The 17,132-nt window shown below is 39.6% G+C and overlaps 1 protein-coding gene across 50 annotated transcripts in view; it reads left to right on the top strand.

Annotated features, from left to right (window-relative positions):
- The window catches only part of Abi3bp (ABI family member 3 binding protein), a 216,708-nt gene that overhangs the window by 41,237 nt on the left and 158,339 nt on the right, over positions 1-17,132 (top strand). For all 50 annotated transcript variants that reach the window (XR_010056273.1, XR_010056272.1, XM_017598136.3 and 47 more), the window contains exon 2: positions 12,015-12,194. Coding sequence is in view for 48 of the 50 variants with exons in the window: in XM_017598136.3 (XP_017453625.1) it covers positions 12,015-12,194 (180 nt within the window). In the remaining 2 variants the exon portion in view is untranslated. The remainder of the gene's footprint in view (positions 1-12,014; positions 12,195-17,132) is intronic.

Raw genomic sequence — 17,132 nt, 5'->3', positions numbered from 1 at the left:
ACCTGCCTGTCTCTGTACCAATACCATGCAGGGTTTTTGTTTTTGTTTTTGTTTTGTTTTGTTTTGTTTTGTTTTATCACGATTGCTCTGTAGTACAGCTTGAGGTCAGGGATGGTGATTCCCCTAGAAGTTCTTTTATTGTTGAGAATAGTTTTCACTGTCCAGGGTTAGTAATGAAGGTGAGTTGGAATTCTTAGAAACACAGAGTCATTTAACTGAGTAAAATGAAATTGCTTTGGGGAACAGAGTAGACTGAGTTGTAAGTAATACAGTCTTCAGCCCGTGTCAATAGAGACAATTAAGTGCCAATTGCTTTATTTTCATTTAGCGTTTGGCTAAGAGTAGAACTGAGACTAGCCAATTCGAACAGCACATTTGATTTTCAGGGACTTGGAGCGGTTGAGTGTCATTAAGTTGTCAAACGTAAGATGTCTTCAGTGCCTTTCATTTGAAAGTGTTCTGTTTAAATAAGGTCCTGAACACTTTAGCTGCTTGTGTTAAGGAAGTGAAGGGCAGTGTTTTTACCACTTTACTTTTATGTGGTCCACAGGGGCCCTATAGGATCTAACTCTGCAACTCAGTTCTATTCTCCTTGACCCAGTCTCTCCAGACAACTCAATAACAGCAACCACTCTGCCTTCAACAACTCTGCTCATGGGGTGTCTTATGGTCAAGAACACTGTTCCAGCCCTTCCTTCCCTGCACACCCCTGTGGTTTGGCTGATTAATTCCTAACCATTCACTGGATGCACTGTCCCCTCAGGCCACAGCAATTGCTTATTGGTGGAAGACAGGACCATCTCAGTGGTATAATCTTGGATTTCTATCCTGGTGTTCTCATGTGTCTATTTCCCTCTACCAATGGATTGCTTTGTTAGACCCACCATTTTGTCAGCATCTTGGTTTCTACTACCCACTGGACTTTATTATCTCAATCCCAATTCCTCCAGTCTGTTGTGTCTCTTAGCTTAATTTATGCCACATAGGAACTTCCATGTTTTGTATCTTCCATGAATAATTCTCTTAATACCTAAAGGAAATATCATTTCTTTATTTCAAATGTAGATTTTTCTCTTAGTAGTAGAAGGAGTAAGATTTCTTTCAGAATATGTGTTCTACATGTGAGACGAAGAAAACCATAAACTTTTCCACACTAGAAACCTGAGTTCTAAGGGAACGTATAACTTATTCACGCAATTTAAAAGTCAAGATGATGTTTTCTTTTTCAAATGGTTTCATTCAGTTACATCTTTTGCTAACATTTAAAAAATGTTAAAAAATTCTATTTTGAGCCAAAGCTTGAGTCATGTCCACCTTTCAAAACTGAGAAATTTTAATAATGCGAGACCAGTAGGAAATGATGCCAAGCCTCAGGCTTTCGATTCCTTACCTGCAACATTTCAAATGCTACAGTAACCAAAACTGTAGCAGATGTTAGGAATAAGACACACACATATTACATTTGTTTGTGAATTTAAAATTTTACATTTTATTAATAATTTTAAAAATTGTTTAGATGTTTGAATTATGTTAGTTTTTACTATGAAAAAGAAAAAAGAAACAAGGCATTAAAATAGCAATTTTAATCTCAAACCAGAATTTACTATCTCAACCAGAAGAATCTCAAAGGTAGCCTTTGGATACTGAGGCCAAAGATTGCATCAAATGCCGCTTTTAAGTATATACAACACTAAAATTAATCTTTCTAGAATTGATTAATTTGGAGATAAAGAAATGAATAATTAATATGGACTAAAACAGCCTTGAAACCAAAATAACTAGAAAATGAAAGACAAAATAACAGGTCAACGCTTTAGCCTACACTTCAGCTATTGCTAAGGACACCAGTGCTTGTTGGATTGCTTTATAAAAGCAAATCGGAGTTATTACATGTTAAAATAATTATTGAAATAAACTTAGTCAAAAGAAAGGAGTCCCAAGTCTTCATTTAATGCTATTGTAACAGGATATCACAGACTGTGTAACGTTTATCTCAGAATCCTTTCTATTTCTTTTTCGTCAGGAAGATGAGACTCCATTATTATAGAGTCAATGCACAATGAACTTTCTTAAACACCCCCTAAGGCTCATGGCCTGTTTGCTTTATCCATGAGGTGAATTTCTTATGCCCTAACGACAGTTCAGCCACTTCCGCTAGCCCAAGGAAAACTTATAATACTGTGAAATGAGAAGGCACTCTTGTCAACACTGGGTATTTATGAACTAAGTGCACTGTAAACAATTCATGAAGATAGGCCTGAGTGGCTGAAAAACAATGGCAGGCCCAAGAACCGCCTTGTTCTCGCTCCATCTCATGCTTTTATTTGACACTTAAAAAAGAAAAGAAAGAAAAAAATCCGATTATTAAAGACAGTTTTGTGACTGGTTGGTGATGATTTTTTTTTTCATGAATGATGGCAATGTTTCATTGCTACTGAGTAAATCCCATTTATTCCTTAGAACAGTGTCTTCACAGTAGTGCTGTTGAGTCTTCTGCATGCAGGGGTTCTTTTAATATTAGTGGTGTGATTTTTTTTCTTTGGGGGATGAAAATTATTTTATAGCTAATTTGGAGTCACTTGAATTAAAACGAGAAAGGAACATCTTTGGAAAGTCAACCGAATAGATTATGTGGGCAAAAAAAGGAGAATGAGTTGTCTGTAGCCTATTGATGTATTCCCTTAACAACATCAACAACAAGAACAAGAACAACAACAACAACAACTAGAGTGTTTTTTAAAATCTCAAAGAATCTGCAAGTTTTCTAAGTGATTTTCAGCTTTTGTATGTGCTTGGAATTTTGTTAAATGCTGGGAAATACTCTTCTTGGGCTCTGAGTCTCTGATTGGATTTGTTGGACTAATAGACACTTAAATTAGAAGCTGATTTGATTCCCAAATTATCAAACACATTACTTTTGTCTGTTTTCCAAAATTATAGCTCTCAGAAACCATAATTCAGAGAATTTCTTCAAAAGAGCTAGGAGGTAGTTAGGAGAAGGAAAGAAGGATGTGTAGATATAATTACTATGCATTATATACGTACGTGTTTGTGTGTGTGTGTGTGTGTGTGTGTGTGTGTGTGTGTGTGTGTGTGTGTGTGTAAATGTAGCAGAGTTGTGGTTGAGGTCCTTTTTTCTCATGATTTTATCTATAAATGGAGTTTTGTAAAAAGTGATTTGAGGCTTATGAGCTTTGTTTTTGATGCATCCGAATTTTAAAGAAAAATAGTTCTCAACTGGGCAAAGATTAAAACAGAGACTGAAGGAACGCCCATTCAGAGCCTGCCCCACAGGTGGCCCATACATATACAGCCACCCAATTAGACAAGATGGATGAAGCAAAGAAGTGCAGACCAACAGGAGCCGGATGTAGATCGCTCCTGAGAGACACAGCCAGAATACAGCAAATACAGAGGCGAATGCCAGCAGCAAACCACTGAACTGAGAATAGGACCCCCGTTGAAGGAATCAGAGAAAGAACTGGAAGAGCTTGAAGGGGCTCGAGACCCCATATGTACAACAATGCCAAGCAACCAGAGCTTCCAGGGACTAAGCCACTACCTAAAGACTATGCATGGACTGACCCTGGACTCTGACCTCATAGGTAGCAATGAATATCCTAGTAAGAGCACCAGTGGAAGGGGAAGCCCTGGGTCCTGCTAAGACTGAATCCCCAGTGAACTAGACTGGGGGGGGGAGGGCGGCAATGGGGGGAGGGTTGGGAGGGGAACACGCATAAGGAAGGGGAGGGGGGAGGGGGATGTTTGCCCGGATACCGGGAAAGGGAATAACACTCGAAATGTATATAAGAAATATTCAAGTTAATAAAAAAAAATAAAATGTAAAAAAAAAATAGTTCTCAACTGGAGCAGAGGCTACCCCAAAACCTGCTGCCTGTACATGAGATATGTTCTAGTTGGGCTGCTTTGTCTGGCCTCAGTGGGAAAGAAAGCATGTAGCCTAATAGAGATCTGAAGTGCCAGAGTTGGGGGATACCCAGGGGCCCCCCCACCTACTCAGAGAAGGGAGGAGGTTGGGGGAAGGATTGGGGAGGCAGACAGAGAGGGGCATTGAGTAGGATATAAAGTACATAAGTAAAAAATAAATTAATAACAAAACAAAAACAAAACAACAATAAAACCTACATATTTAAAACAATTACAAAGATTTACAAGTTTTTAAATGGTACAAAAGTATCACAAACTGGCCTTGACACCTGCATTCCTCTTAGTTTCTCACTATGTCGTCTCACATGGTGATGCCAAGAGTCAAGAATTTTTGTGACTTGCTGACTGAGGGGACATTTTCTTTGTACATCTTTTCTTTTAGCTGCATTTGATAAGTCCTTCTACTGTGGCTATACTTGTATTGACTCTATCAGTCACGGCAGACTCAATTTACCTAGTTGTCAGCCCAATGTTCTGGAATCCAGCCATTGCATTCAAAGTCGTCGTTAGTAGCAAGTATCTAGTAGCTAGAGAATGGTGGGGATTGAAAATGGGATCAGCAAATGTGCATATGTCATGGAGACTGGGTAAGTAGCAATAACCAGAAATGTATCTGCATTTCACAGGCTATGGAGTTCAGCCTCAAGGCGCTGCTGTGTAGACAGGACTTCCTGCTGTCTCAGAACATGTGAGACCACCAGAGGGCAGCCGTGTAGGATCCGGCAGAGCTCACCTTTAGATAGCGGCACTACTGCAGTCGAGTGGGAGTTAATCTCCCACTGGGTCCCACACCCTGTGGTGTTTTCAGTGGGGCTTAGGTTTCTGCATGTGTTTCAGAGGAGATGAAACTGGTCAAACCAGAGCCTTCTCCATGGCAAATACAAACCATGTGTATATTTCTTGTCACTCAAAGACTTGCCCTCATATATAGCCAATAAATGGTTGTTGATCATACATATCTGTCCTCCCCACTGTCTCCCTCACCCTTTCCTCTCCAAACTGTCATTGTCCAGACTAAAGAGCAGCTTTATTATAGTCGGATCAAAGGCTCATGTGTGAGTGAGACCATCTACATCTCAGGATAGGAGGCCCCATAGGAGCAATAGTTTGTTGATGTGGAGAGTCATCTATGAAAGGTAATTTTCCTCCCGTGCTCTCAGTTGGGTTATAATCCAGGCCATGCAGCTATGTCTCCCTTGGTAAAACTATTAACATTGCTGAATGGCATTGCGGTGTCAGCACTGGCAGGTTTGGTCTATCATTCATTCCTCTTGAGTCACCAAATGGCAAAGTGTTGGCCCGAGCGGTCAAAACACTGGGGATTCTGACCTAGGTGGAAACTGGCTGCTTTAACTGAAGTGGGACCCATTTTTACCACAGCTGGGCAAACATAGAAAGTGTTCCATTAGGAGGAAAACATTTTCCCCTTCAGACTTTGGACATTGCTGGATTCAAACATTATAAATTTAATAGCAAACATCTTCTGGATATTTGGTTATGAATAACAAGCTGGCTCCTTAGAGGCATGTCCTTAGGGATCACTCAGGGGCATTTGTGTGCACAGAGGACTCCAGGTGAACAAGTGTGTGTTTCTAAGTTCTAAGAGTTCGTGTTGCCTATGGGAACCCATTCCTTATCTGCTGGCTCATCAAATGCCATCCTATTTTGTCTCAGAACTGGGATAATGAGAGAGTATAGCTTATGATGCCTACAAATAGATCAGCATGGATGAGTAAATTCAAAATTTGAGGGTTTTTTTTTGTTTATTTTTTTAAATTTAAAGACCCTGTTCTCTGGTACTGGGGATGTTTATGAGGCTCATGGGATTTTATCACAATAATTTTCTCTCTAATCTTTACAGTGTCATTTTTTCCTTAGAGTTACCAACATCTTTCTTTACAAGTCCATTGTATTTTAATTGTGTTTTCATATTTGTATTGTTAAGTCACATGTAAGGTTGCTCTGTGACTGTCTCGGGTACTGTGTGCTGTTGTTAATTCATCTCCTGAACACCGTGAACTCTTTAACTTCACTGTCCCTGTTTATATCTCTGCTTCAACATGTGTTTTACATATATGGTGAGCAAGCTTCATTTGTAAGTTAGGGTTCACAGTGTCCAGAGTGTTTGTTCTCAGCGCACTAGTCCAGGCGTGCTGCCGCCAGCATCCTTCTACTTAAAAATTACAAAGAACTTTCCAGACAACAACTCTGGGAATGTTTATAAGATTATAACTGTTTATAACCACAGTTTTGTACATGCACGCATGCACACATACATGCACGCATGCACGTACACGTGCTCGCATGCACACACACACACACACACACACACACACACAATCCATAGAGGTAATTGAATTCCACTCACCCCCTCGTTGAGGTACAGTCTCATACCATGGCAGAAGAGACCTAGTTTTTCCTCATTTCCATAACTACTTCATTTAGATTGTACTGTTCATGGAAGCTCAGTTAAATGTCTGGCTATTTCAGAACTGGCGAAAGCAATTTAAATAACATTGGATATTATTTAATTAATAGTTCCATTAAATCTTTGTACTCTCCTTAAATTATTGAACCGAAATGACTTTTTGTCTTTATGTAAAATTTCCACCAGGGAGCTAGAGAGAATGCTCAGGGCTTAACAACCCTACTCTCTGGGCCTCAGTTTGATTCTCAGTACCCACACGCTGGCTCACAACTGTCTTTTAACTCCAGTTTTGGGAATTTAGGCATCCTCCTCTAGTCTCTGTGGGCACCAGGCTTGCACATACAGCCATGTAGGCAAAATACTCCTACACATAAAGTAAAACAAAGCTTTTTAAACGTTTTCCCACTAGCATCCTTGGCTTTTAGATTATTGGCACGAAGGGCCTGCCATCTACCACAGAGGAGCAGAGGGGAGTGAAGAATTGTCTCACAGCCTTTGCCTCCCTAGTCACTCTGTGGATAGTGCAGAAAAATTACCAAAACTTTAAATGCATTTCTTTGTCTTGTGAAACCAGAACAGAGAGAATCAATTGAGCAGCAAACTTTTATTCCATGATCTGAGTTTCAATCCTTAAAAAAACAAGGCAAATGGTAAATTATTGCCAAGGCCCAAGTTCACATTATGGTTGGTACATCTTAGCACGAGAACTTACCTGAATACAATCTATGCTCTCAATTACATATAATGTCACACATTTACTTAATAAAAATACAAGATGGGATGTCTTGATAGCTCACTAATATTCTGTGTTTGTAAGACATTGGAATGTTTTAATAGAGTGCATTTGAAAGTGCTTTCTGAGAAAACTCAATTTAGAGTGTGTGTGTGTGTGTGTGTGTGTGTGAGAGAGAGAGAGAGAGTGTGTGTATTGAGTGATAATAATACTAGACACTAATAAAGCTTGCTCTACCCATGCTGTGATGGCAACGTGGCAAGGTGGCATGGTAGAATAAAGCGTCAGCCTGGCTTTGCAGACATAGGTAATTTGTTTTTCCTAATCACATCCAGTTGTATGAATGAGACATGGTTTGTTTATCCTCTCAGCCACTGGTGGATTTTGGATTTGTTTCCAGTTTAACGGTGCTTTGAACGTTCTCATACATGTTTCACATAGACATGTTTTCGTCTCTCCTATGTGCAACAGCTAAGGATGAAATTGCTGGGCTCTTTGGTAACTTTTCAACCCTTCTCCAGCTAACACTCACAATCAAGACATAAGAGACCTCCAAATTGTACCTGATATATCATTGATTTATTGCTACTTTTATTTTAGCCATTTCACATCATTGCAGTTTTAATTTTTATTTCCCTTTGATTAATGGTACTGATGGAGAAATGGTAAATTACGACTTGCTCATAGTAGGACAATGCACATCTATGTCCACTTACTTGTATGGTGTCTACAGTTTCTCTTCTCCTTCTCCACATCCCCCCCTTCCAGTGTGTGTGTGTTTTGTGTGTGTGTGTGTGTGTCTGTTTGTCCCTGTATGTCTATGCATTTGTATGTGTGGTATATGTCTGTGTGTATTGGTACACACTTGTACCATGGGAATACCCATTGTATACATATGTATAGGCATGTAGAAGCTAGAGGATGATGTCTGGTATCTGCGTCTATCATTTTCTGCCATCTTCCCTTGGAACAGTGTTTCTTCCTAAATTTAGAGTTTGTGGCTATACTGCCTGAAAAAGCAAACATCAGTGATCTTCCTCCCGTCTTAAGAATTTCATCATCTTGACTAGCATGATATCAACAAGCTTCGCTATATTGAATAATACTTGGAAAGTATAAGATATCTTTATGAGAGACTAGATGTGAAAGGGATTTTACCAAATGTATTTTAATGTTTATTTCTTTTTCTGAGATCTGTGACTGGATGGCTGTAATGGCTTTGCTGCTTTTGACCCAAGCATGGGTTTTGTTGGTGGTGCTTTGGTTTGTTGTTACTGCTTGTTTTGGTGTTGCTTGATCTCTGGTGCCCTTTCTATAACTGAGCTTTATCCCAGGCCAAACTTCCTTTGCAGAACTTAAACCCATCCACGGCCCTGGCAGCCGTGCAGCCTCCCTCCTTTGGTTGTTCTGGTGACCCAGAGTTCTTTGAGCTGACTGTGCTATCTCTTCCTTTTGTCTGGTTTGCCAATCTCGCCCCATGTTTTTAACACATTTACTTACCTTTAAGATTTAAAAGTGGGCTAGTTTTAATTTTGCTTCGGAGGACATGTTATTTACTTGTTTTTAGAATTGCACAATGCTTTGAAATATTTAGCGATATTGTAGGGTGTTGCAAATAGAGGGTTAGAAACCACTGTCATGGTTCCAAGAATGTACTGTGCCAATGTTCGGCTTTTCCAAAATTTATTAACTTATTAATTTTCTAAAATATATTTTTGTTTTTCTCTCTCATGCAATAAAATTTTCTTCCTGTAGCCTTTTCTTCTCCGTACTCCTGACCATCTTTGGGTAATATATTTGTTGTTTATTTATGTGTTATTTTGGTGAAGGTCGTATTGTAGTATGTTATATTCTGTTTTCATTATTTGCCAGAAATGTAACTATGACTAAATGCTGAAAGATAACTTTTATTACATGAAGGAGCTTTAAACCATCAGGCGTGTCCAACTAGTGACCGTATGTCCACATGTGGTCAAAGATATCTATGAATCCAGACCAGCTCAAAATCATAAACTCATTTAAATAAAGCATTGTGAAATTTTTGTAACTTGATTACATGGTTTTTGAGTGTCTACTTCATAAATGACATTATATTTGTGTTTAAATGTTGAACATTAATGATAGGATCAAACCATAACAATTCATAATAAAGATTACTTGTCATTAAACATTAAAATTATTGTGTGATACACAGAGATATAAGCCCTAGATATCAGAGCATTGTCCAGAAGTATAAAGAATCATTGAATACTAATATAAACAATAGTGTCAGGGATTGGTCCTTGCCCATGGAATGGGTCTCAAAAGGTTGTTTTTTGTTTTGTTTTGTTTTGTTTTGTTTTGTTTTGTTAATATCCTCTCCGAAGAATACTGCAAGCAGCCTGGCTGTGTTTCAACTTTTTGTGAGAACTGACAACCATCTAAAGCAGGAAAATGTGTTCTTGACTTACAGGTCACCTATTCTACTGAGAAAAAAGGCATAATCCTGGATGTAGGAACATTGACTAAACGGGGAAATTGAATTGGACAAGATTTATTTTTCTAAATTATATAACATTTAATTAAAAACTGGTGAAATTAAGACAAACCAAAGCCTTCAACGTGCAGCCCATAGCTTGACCACTACTCCTAACTCCGCTGAGTAATAGCAGTGTCCTTGGTGAGAATAAGGTCAGGCTAATCCAGGCAACAAGAACCTTGAGACTGAGTTTTGACCCTACAGTAAACAAAGGGATGGGTGCCATGACAGCATCCAGTGCCACTGCCTTCATTAGAAGAACTAAACTAGGTAAACTGGGAAGTTCCTTCCTTCAATTTTCAATAAGTCACTCAGTGTCTTAGTTAGGGTTTTAGTGCTGTGAACAGACACTGTGACCAAGGCAACTCTTATAGAACAACATCTAATTGGGGCTGGCTTACAGGTTCAGAGATTCAGTCCATCATCATCAAGGCAGGAACATGGTAGCATCCAGGCAGGCATGGTGCAGGCAAAGCTGAGAGTTCTACATCTTCATCTGAAGGCTGCTATAAGGAGACTAACTTCCAGGCAGCTAGGATGAGGGTTTTAAGCTCCCACCCACAATAACACACACACCTATCCCAACAAGGTCCTACCTCCTAATAGTGCCACTCCCTGGGCCAAACATATTCAAACTACCACACTCAATGTCTATGGTTTTCAATAACCAAGAATAAAAATGTTTGTAAAATCATTTGTTTGGGGGAAGTGGAAAGTAATATGCACACATAGGACTTATCCTCCTGGCTGCTGAGGTGATCCACTAGCGTAGCTCTCCTGAAGGGAATACTTTTCTTCTTTCAAAGGCTTAACGCAATTCTTTTATGTACCTGTGTTAGTTAGCTTCTTGTCGCCATGACAAATACCCAAAAGAAGTATATTAAAAGGAAGCAGGGTTTACTTTGGTTTATGCTTTGATAGGTTTCAGTGCATCATAGAGCAACGTTGTTCACCAAGAAGCAGAGAGACAGGGTGGGGCCAGAAACAAGATGAAACTTTCTAGAGCATGCCCCTAGTGTCCTTTTCCCTCCACATAGGTCCCGCCTTCTGCTTTCTACCATTTCCAATTAATGTCACCCTGTTACAAATCACTCAAAGGATTAATCTACAGATGAAACTGAAGTTCTCATGATCTACCCTCAGTGATTTGATCCACCAACCAGGGACCAAACATTTAACTTGCAAGGTCTCAGAAAAACATTTTCCACACAAAGCCTTACAGTCCTACATTGATCAAGACTGTTCAGAATCACTTGGGCTGAGTTACAATAAAATCTTCGGTGTGACTATTGAGGGCTCATGCTGTACTGATGTGGTGGTTAGTATTTATTCAACCTATGACTTTGGTAAATGAGAAACAGAATGTGAATTCTTTAATCAGTAAAGGCAGTCTCCTAAAAGGACAAAAATATTTGCAGAATGAAGAGAAAACCCATGACCCTAATCTTTCAAGGCACGCGCGTCTTATAATTCAGAAATTTGAGTCACCTGAGAAAAATATTTGACTATATTTTATATAACTTCATGAATGAGGCCTTGGCCAGCAAGCATCATTTAAATAGGCATGGATCCTTAATGAAACAAATTAACAGGGGACTAAAGAACACATGGTGGTCTGGAGAGATCTGCTGCAGTGGCTAAGAGGATTTCATGCCTTTATAGAGGACCAGAGTTTATTTCTCAGCACATACGTGTTAGTTCTCAACCACAGGTAGTTCCAGTTCTGGGGATCTGACACCCTATTTCTGTTTTCAAGGGTTCTTGCATGCAATATCGCCCATTTCAGCACCTCAGCAAGCCCTATACCAGAAACCTTCCTTCTTCCTCCATACCTTGCTCTATTAGTTGCCAAAACCTGAGGGTAAAGGTCTGAGGAGCATCCCAAGGATGGTGAGATGGTTCAAGGTACATTGGCTAAATTTTACCAATAAGGAACTTCAGCTTCTTGCACCATATCTCTATTTCTATCTCTATATCTATCTATCTATCTATCTATCTATCTATCTATCTATCTATCTATCTATCTATAGATCTTTATATCTATATATATTGAATATTCTGGCCTACTTTGGAAAAAATGAGCCCCCTCACTCCCACGCAACACCTCCCCCATACTCACCCCTTCAGTAACAAACTACCAAGAAGTAGACCTCTCAATATTTTGATTTTTATTTTAGTCTGCTTTATACGCTATTAAGCACATTTTCCTTGATTTTAATCAATTGTCAATTGTCAGTCAATGTTCTGGTCACCTGATCATACTAAGCCGAAGAGATCGCATTTGTCCCATGAGTAGCGCCCCCAGCAGTCAAGGGCTGCTGAGTGCTGGTGGCTGCAGTATGAGAGGAGGGGTGAAATCGGGCACTTACCTATGTTTCTATGATCAGGTAAAAAGCCAAGCCTGAAAGTGCACATCAATACCACCAGCGACTCCGTCCTCTTGAAGTTCCTGCGTCCAAATCCGAACGTAAAGCTGGAAGGATTCCTCCTGGGATATGGCAGCAACGTGTCTCCAAACCAGTATTTCCCTCTTCCCACAGAAGGAAAATTCACGGAGGCTGTGGTTGGTAAGGTGTTTGGGGACGGGACTCAGGGTTGGGTGGCAAGAAGTAACATCTGCGACAAGACGTCCAAACACGGAAGATGAGAAACATTTCTTCTACATCCTTGGCTGGCTCAGTGTAGCAACACAAATCACCTTTGTAACTGCAACCCTAGGGCCCAAGTTCTTTATACTAAAGGTTTTTATTGCACAAAGAAATAATCGTCTTAACAGCCATTGAACCTGTAACCCCTCCCCACCTAATTGAATATATAAGGGAAAGAAATAGCTGAGATCCTGGGGTTAGACCTTGTGGCATTGCTTATATGAACAATTTTCCTTCTGTCGTCTTTAATTTCTTATGGTAGAGGATGACAACTGTAGGTTTTGGGTTATCCTCTCATTAGATCTTTTCCTTAGAAAGAAAAGGAAAACATATTACACTTTAAAAATTTTTTAAACAATTTTAAATTAATCCAAACAAGGAGATTAAAGCTCAATTTGGATTATAAAACTGTGCATCTCTTTGAAAATATTTTGATGATGTAAAATTGGAGTTTTCAGGATGCAAGCCATCTTCTCACTTTCTCTGTGAAAAGAATTGTAAATAAAACCCTTTCACAGGATTAGATGACTTGGAAAGCAGGATTCATTGCTAGAATTTTGAAAGTCTAGGATGAGATTCACATTTTCCCCCTGCTAAGATGTTGCTTAAGAGGCTGTCTCTGAACTTTAGAAGTTTAATCCCATGTGTTCAAGCACTTTATATTGGCTCTTGCACGCGTAGCAAGAATACCAAGATGAATTGATTTTGTCCTTTTGCCTATTGCTTTTCCCGGAGAACTCTCTGCTGCTCCTTCCATAATGCTATCCAAGAGATAATATTATTAATTAGTAAGTAACTAAAGATAATGTTGTTAATTAGTGAGTAACTCGATTTTACATAATAAAACCACTTTAAAGTGACCCTAAGAGTTTGTTACCCTTGAGCTCTGAGAATTAGGCAGTTGTGACAAGTATGATAACAAATTCCATGAAGAACGTGAATGTTCCAAATATTCCTTGGTATATATTCAATCTCACTATGAACAGCGCCCAGAATACCCTCACATAGTCTACTCCCCCTTGACAGTGAGTGTTAGCATTAACATTGTATTTTTGATAGACCTTTTATTTGGTTATTTAAATAGAGAATGTGGTCATTTGTTAGCTTTCTTTATAGCCAGTGAAAGAATTAAATATTAAAATGGTAGAAGCCAATTTACTAATTAAAAGTTGTGTAGAAAACTAAACAGGATTTTCAGCTTAAACACTCCAACCTTTCATTGTTTTAGTAAAGACAGTTGATCAAATAGGCTGGGGACCCCTTATTTTATTATTTTCGTCCCCAGAGTTTGATTGTGTAAATTTCCAACATCAAGGGAGAGAATGCTGATGGCTGACAGTGCCATCATTGTGCTAACGTCCTATGTGCTTATGCTTACTGCTCTTTAGAGTTTTTTTTAAATATTTTTTCTTTCTTTTTTATTGGATATTTTAAATTTACATTTCAAATGTTATTCCCTTTCCAAGAGATGCACTTTTAAAATCAAGTATGCATCTCTAGCAAAGGAGAAATATTTTAATAATCCCATGCCTTTATTATATTATTGCAATATATTATTGCAACTGATCCTACAGTATCATCTAATACCTAGTCCACACTTAAAATTTCTCATGTGGTCTTACAACCGTCTTTTTAGCCCTGATCTGTTCGAATCACTGTCTAAATAAAGTCCACAAAATATATTAGATTATGGATTTTAAATATCTTCCTTTTCTCTTAGACTATCACTGGAATATAGGGAAATTGGAATATCTATTGGGTGGGCTGTCCACAGCCTGCATTTAACTGGCTGTTCCTGCCGTGTGCTTTTCTTTGTGGTACAGAAGATAGCCTATTGGAGAATAGAGACAACCTGCATGCTAGATAGGATTTACAGTATCCCAAGTTCTCTAGACCAGACAGGTTTTCCTAAAGACGACTTTCGTGTCCATCTGTAAGGATGTGACAAGAGTTTGGCCTTGCAATTTGTCAGACAGCTTCTGGCCAGGTGCTAATCTTGCAAGGCTTAGATAGTTGCCTATCAATGAGCATCCATGCAGTTCAGAATCTACCCAGGCCAGAGATATGATTCGGACCCTGTTCTTTAGACCTTGACATTAGCGAAAGTGCTCCCTGAGTATCAATGAGAATATGCAAGTCCATATGGTTTGGTAGAACTGCTTTGTTTTTGAATCATCTTTTAGACTTCAGGATGAAGAACAGACGTTCCTCGCACTGTTCTACTTAAAGCATCCTTAGTATATTTATTAGGGGTTTCAATATGTCGAATGTTCTCTAGTCCCATGGATGCTACGAAAAATAGAAGCTACGTAATAATATAAAGGGAAACCATTCCACATCTGGAGATGCCGTAACATCTATTGTATTTGCAGGGTGATCTGGAGTTTTTAACCAGTCACCTCTACTCAATGGAGAATTCCTAGGTGTTTTGTTAATCCATTTTAGGAGTAACTGAGACTGCAGAGACATTGGTGTCCTTAGGAGATGCTCACCGTCTTCCTAGTCTCGAGATCCACGCAGCAGCAGAAGGGCGTAGGCTGGGATCTACATGAAAGTGTACCCAAATGTTAAGGAGGGTATTTGTTAAGGACAAGTATATGCTCTAGTTAGCCTGTGTCTGCTGCCAATCCTTTCCAATGGCTATGATTAGCACCTTTGACCTTCACAGAGGACCAAGGTCTCCAAGAATAAGGAAGATAACATCCAGTCCCCAGATATTTAGTTTCAGGGTGTGTGGTTTGATTAACTAAGGAAATGTATTATCATTTTGAAGAAATTTCAGGAGGCCAAATTGAAGAATAACTTTAATGGCCAGCATTGTACTATAACCTGGTAACTGGAAGGGAGCGAAAAAGACCAGAATAGAGGAACTTAGTGAACAGGCATTGATGTCTCTTGGCTTCAGGCTGCAGAAAATATTGTTCATATTTAAAGAAAGCATAAGAATTCTTATTCTTTATAGATGGGGTGTTTGTGGATTTCTGTGTCTAGGATGTCAATGTCCCTGATTGGGGTTTCATGGGGAGGTTTATAAGAATTGAATCATTGCTCCCATCTAGAATCTGGCTTAGCTTGTTTTGTTTTGTATTACTATCAATTATTTCTTTCTTCAGCTATGCTTCTCCCCCACAGAAAGCCAAAAATTTCCTTTTTAAATTTTTTTTCTTTTCTTTATTTTTATTGGATAATTTTTATTTACATTTCAAATGTTATTCCCTTTCCTGATTTCCTGGCCATAAGCCCCCTATCCCATCTCCCTCCCCTTCTTCTATAAGGGTGTTCCCCGTCCCCAACCACACCCCCTTCCCACCCGCCTTGATGTTCTCCTGCACTGGGAGGACCAGCCTTGGTAGGACCAAGGATTTCTCCTCCCATTGGTGCCCAACAAGGCCATCCTCTGCTACATATGAAGCTGGATCCATGAGTCTGTCCATGTGTACTCTTTTGGTAGTGTTTTAGTCTCTGGGAGCTCTGGTTGGTTGGTATTGTTGTTCTTATGGGGTTTCAAGCTCCTTCAGCTCCTTCAATCCTTTCTCTAACTCCTCCAATGGGGACCCCATTCTCAGTTCAATGGTTTGCTGCTAGCATTCACCTCTGCATTTGTCATGCTCTGGCTGAGCCTCTCAGGAGACAGCTATATCAGGCTCCTGTCAGTATGCATTCCTTGGCTTCATCAATATTGTCTGGGTTTGGTGGCTGTATATAAATGGGCTATATAACAAGGTAGGGCAGGTTCTGAATGGCCATTCCTTCAGTCTCTGCTCCAAATGTTGTCTCCATATCCCCTCCTTTGAATACAAAAATTTACTTTAAAAAAAATAGTTAAGGTCAGTTGATGGTCATTAGAGGTGACCTTTAGGGACCAAGGAGGAATCCTTGCTTCTAAGGGTTTCCTTTGTTTGTTTGTTTTTCTTTCTGCACTAGTCTAGCCATCTGCTGGGATGCACTAGGGTCTTGCTAACCATTAGAACCACTTTGGTTATTTTTCTATGCCTTGACCTCCTCTTTGAAAAATGTTCTCTGATTAGACTGCAACCTCTGGGGGCCTGCATTTTCTCTCTAAGGAGTCAGGTCAGAATGATTTGCATTGAGTGAACACGGCCAAATATTTATGGCATAGGATATAATAGACTCAAAGCTATTCATATTTCAAGAGGTTGTTTGATTAAGCTTGATGACCAGGCAAGTCAGTACCAATGCCATTCAGGGGAGATCACAGACAAATCGCTGTGTTTTGAAGATCCTTAGGGACAAAGATTGAGAATGCCTAGTAGGCTATTTCATGCAGCATTCCTAAAACTCTAACTTGCCCTTTAGATCAATGCATTCTTTTTTATTAATCCCTTTTCTTTTCTTTTTTTTTCTTTTTCTTTTTCTTTTTTTATTAACTTGAGTATTTCTTATATACATTTCGAGTGTTATTCCCTTTCCCGGTTTCCGGGCAAAAATCCCCCTCCCCCCTTCCCCCTCCCCTTCCTTATGGGTATTCCCCTCCCAACCCTCCCCCCATTGCCGCCCTCCCTCCAACAGTCTAGTTCACTGGGGGTTCAGTCTTAGCAGGACCCAGGGCTTCCCCTTCCACTGGTGCTCTTACTAAGATGTTCATTGCTACCTATGAGGTCAGAGTCCAGGGTCAGTCCATGTATAGTCTTTAGGTAGTGGCTTAGTCCCTGGAAGCTCTGGTTGCTTGGCATTGTTGTACATATGGGGTCTCTAGCCCCTTCAAGCTCTTCCAGTTCTCTCTCTGATTCCTTCAACGGGGGTTCTATTCTCAGTTCAGTGGTTTGCTGCTGGCATTCACCTCTGTATTTGCTGTATTCTGGCTGTGTCTCTCAGGAGCGATCTACATCCGGCTCC

Source organism: Rattus norvegicus, chromosome 11 (genome assembly GCF_036323735.1).
Source record: "Rattus norvegicus strain BN/NHsdMcwi chromosome 11, GRCr8, whole genome shotgun sequence".
NCBI classification, from domain to species: domain Eukaryota; kingdom Metazoa; phylum Chordata; class Mammalia; order Rodentia; family Muridae; genus Rattus; species Rattus norvegicus.
The sequence above is the reverse complement of the archived record's forward strand: the minus strand, read 5'-3'. Positions and strand labels throughout refer to the sequence as shown.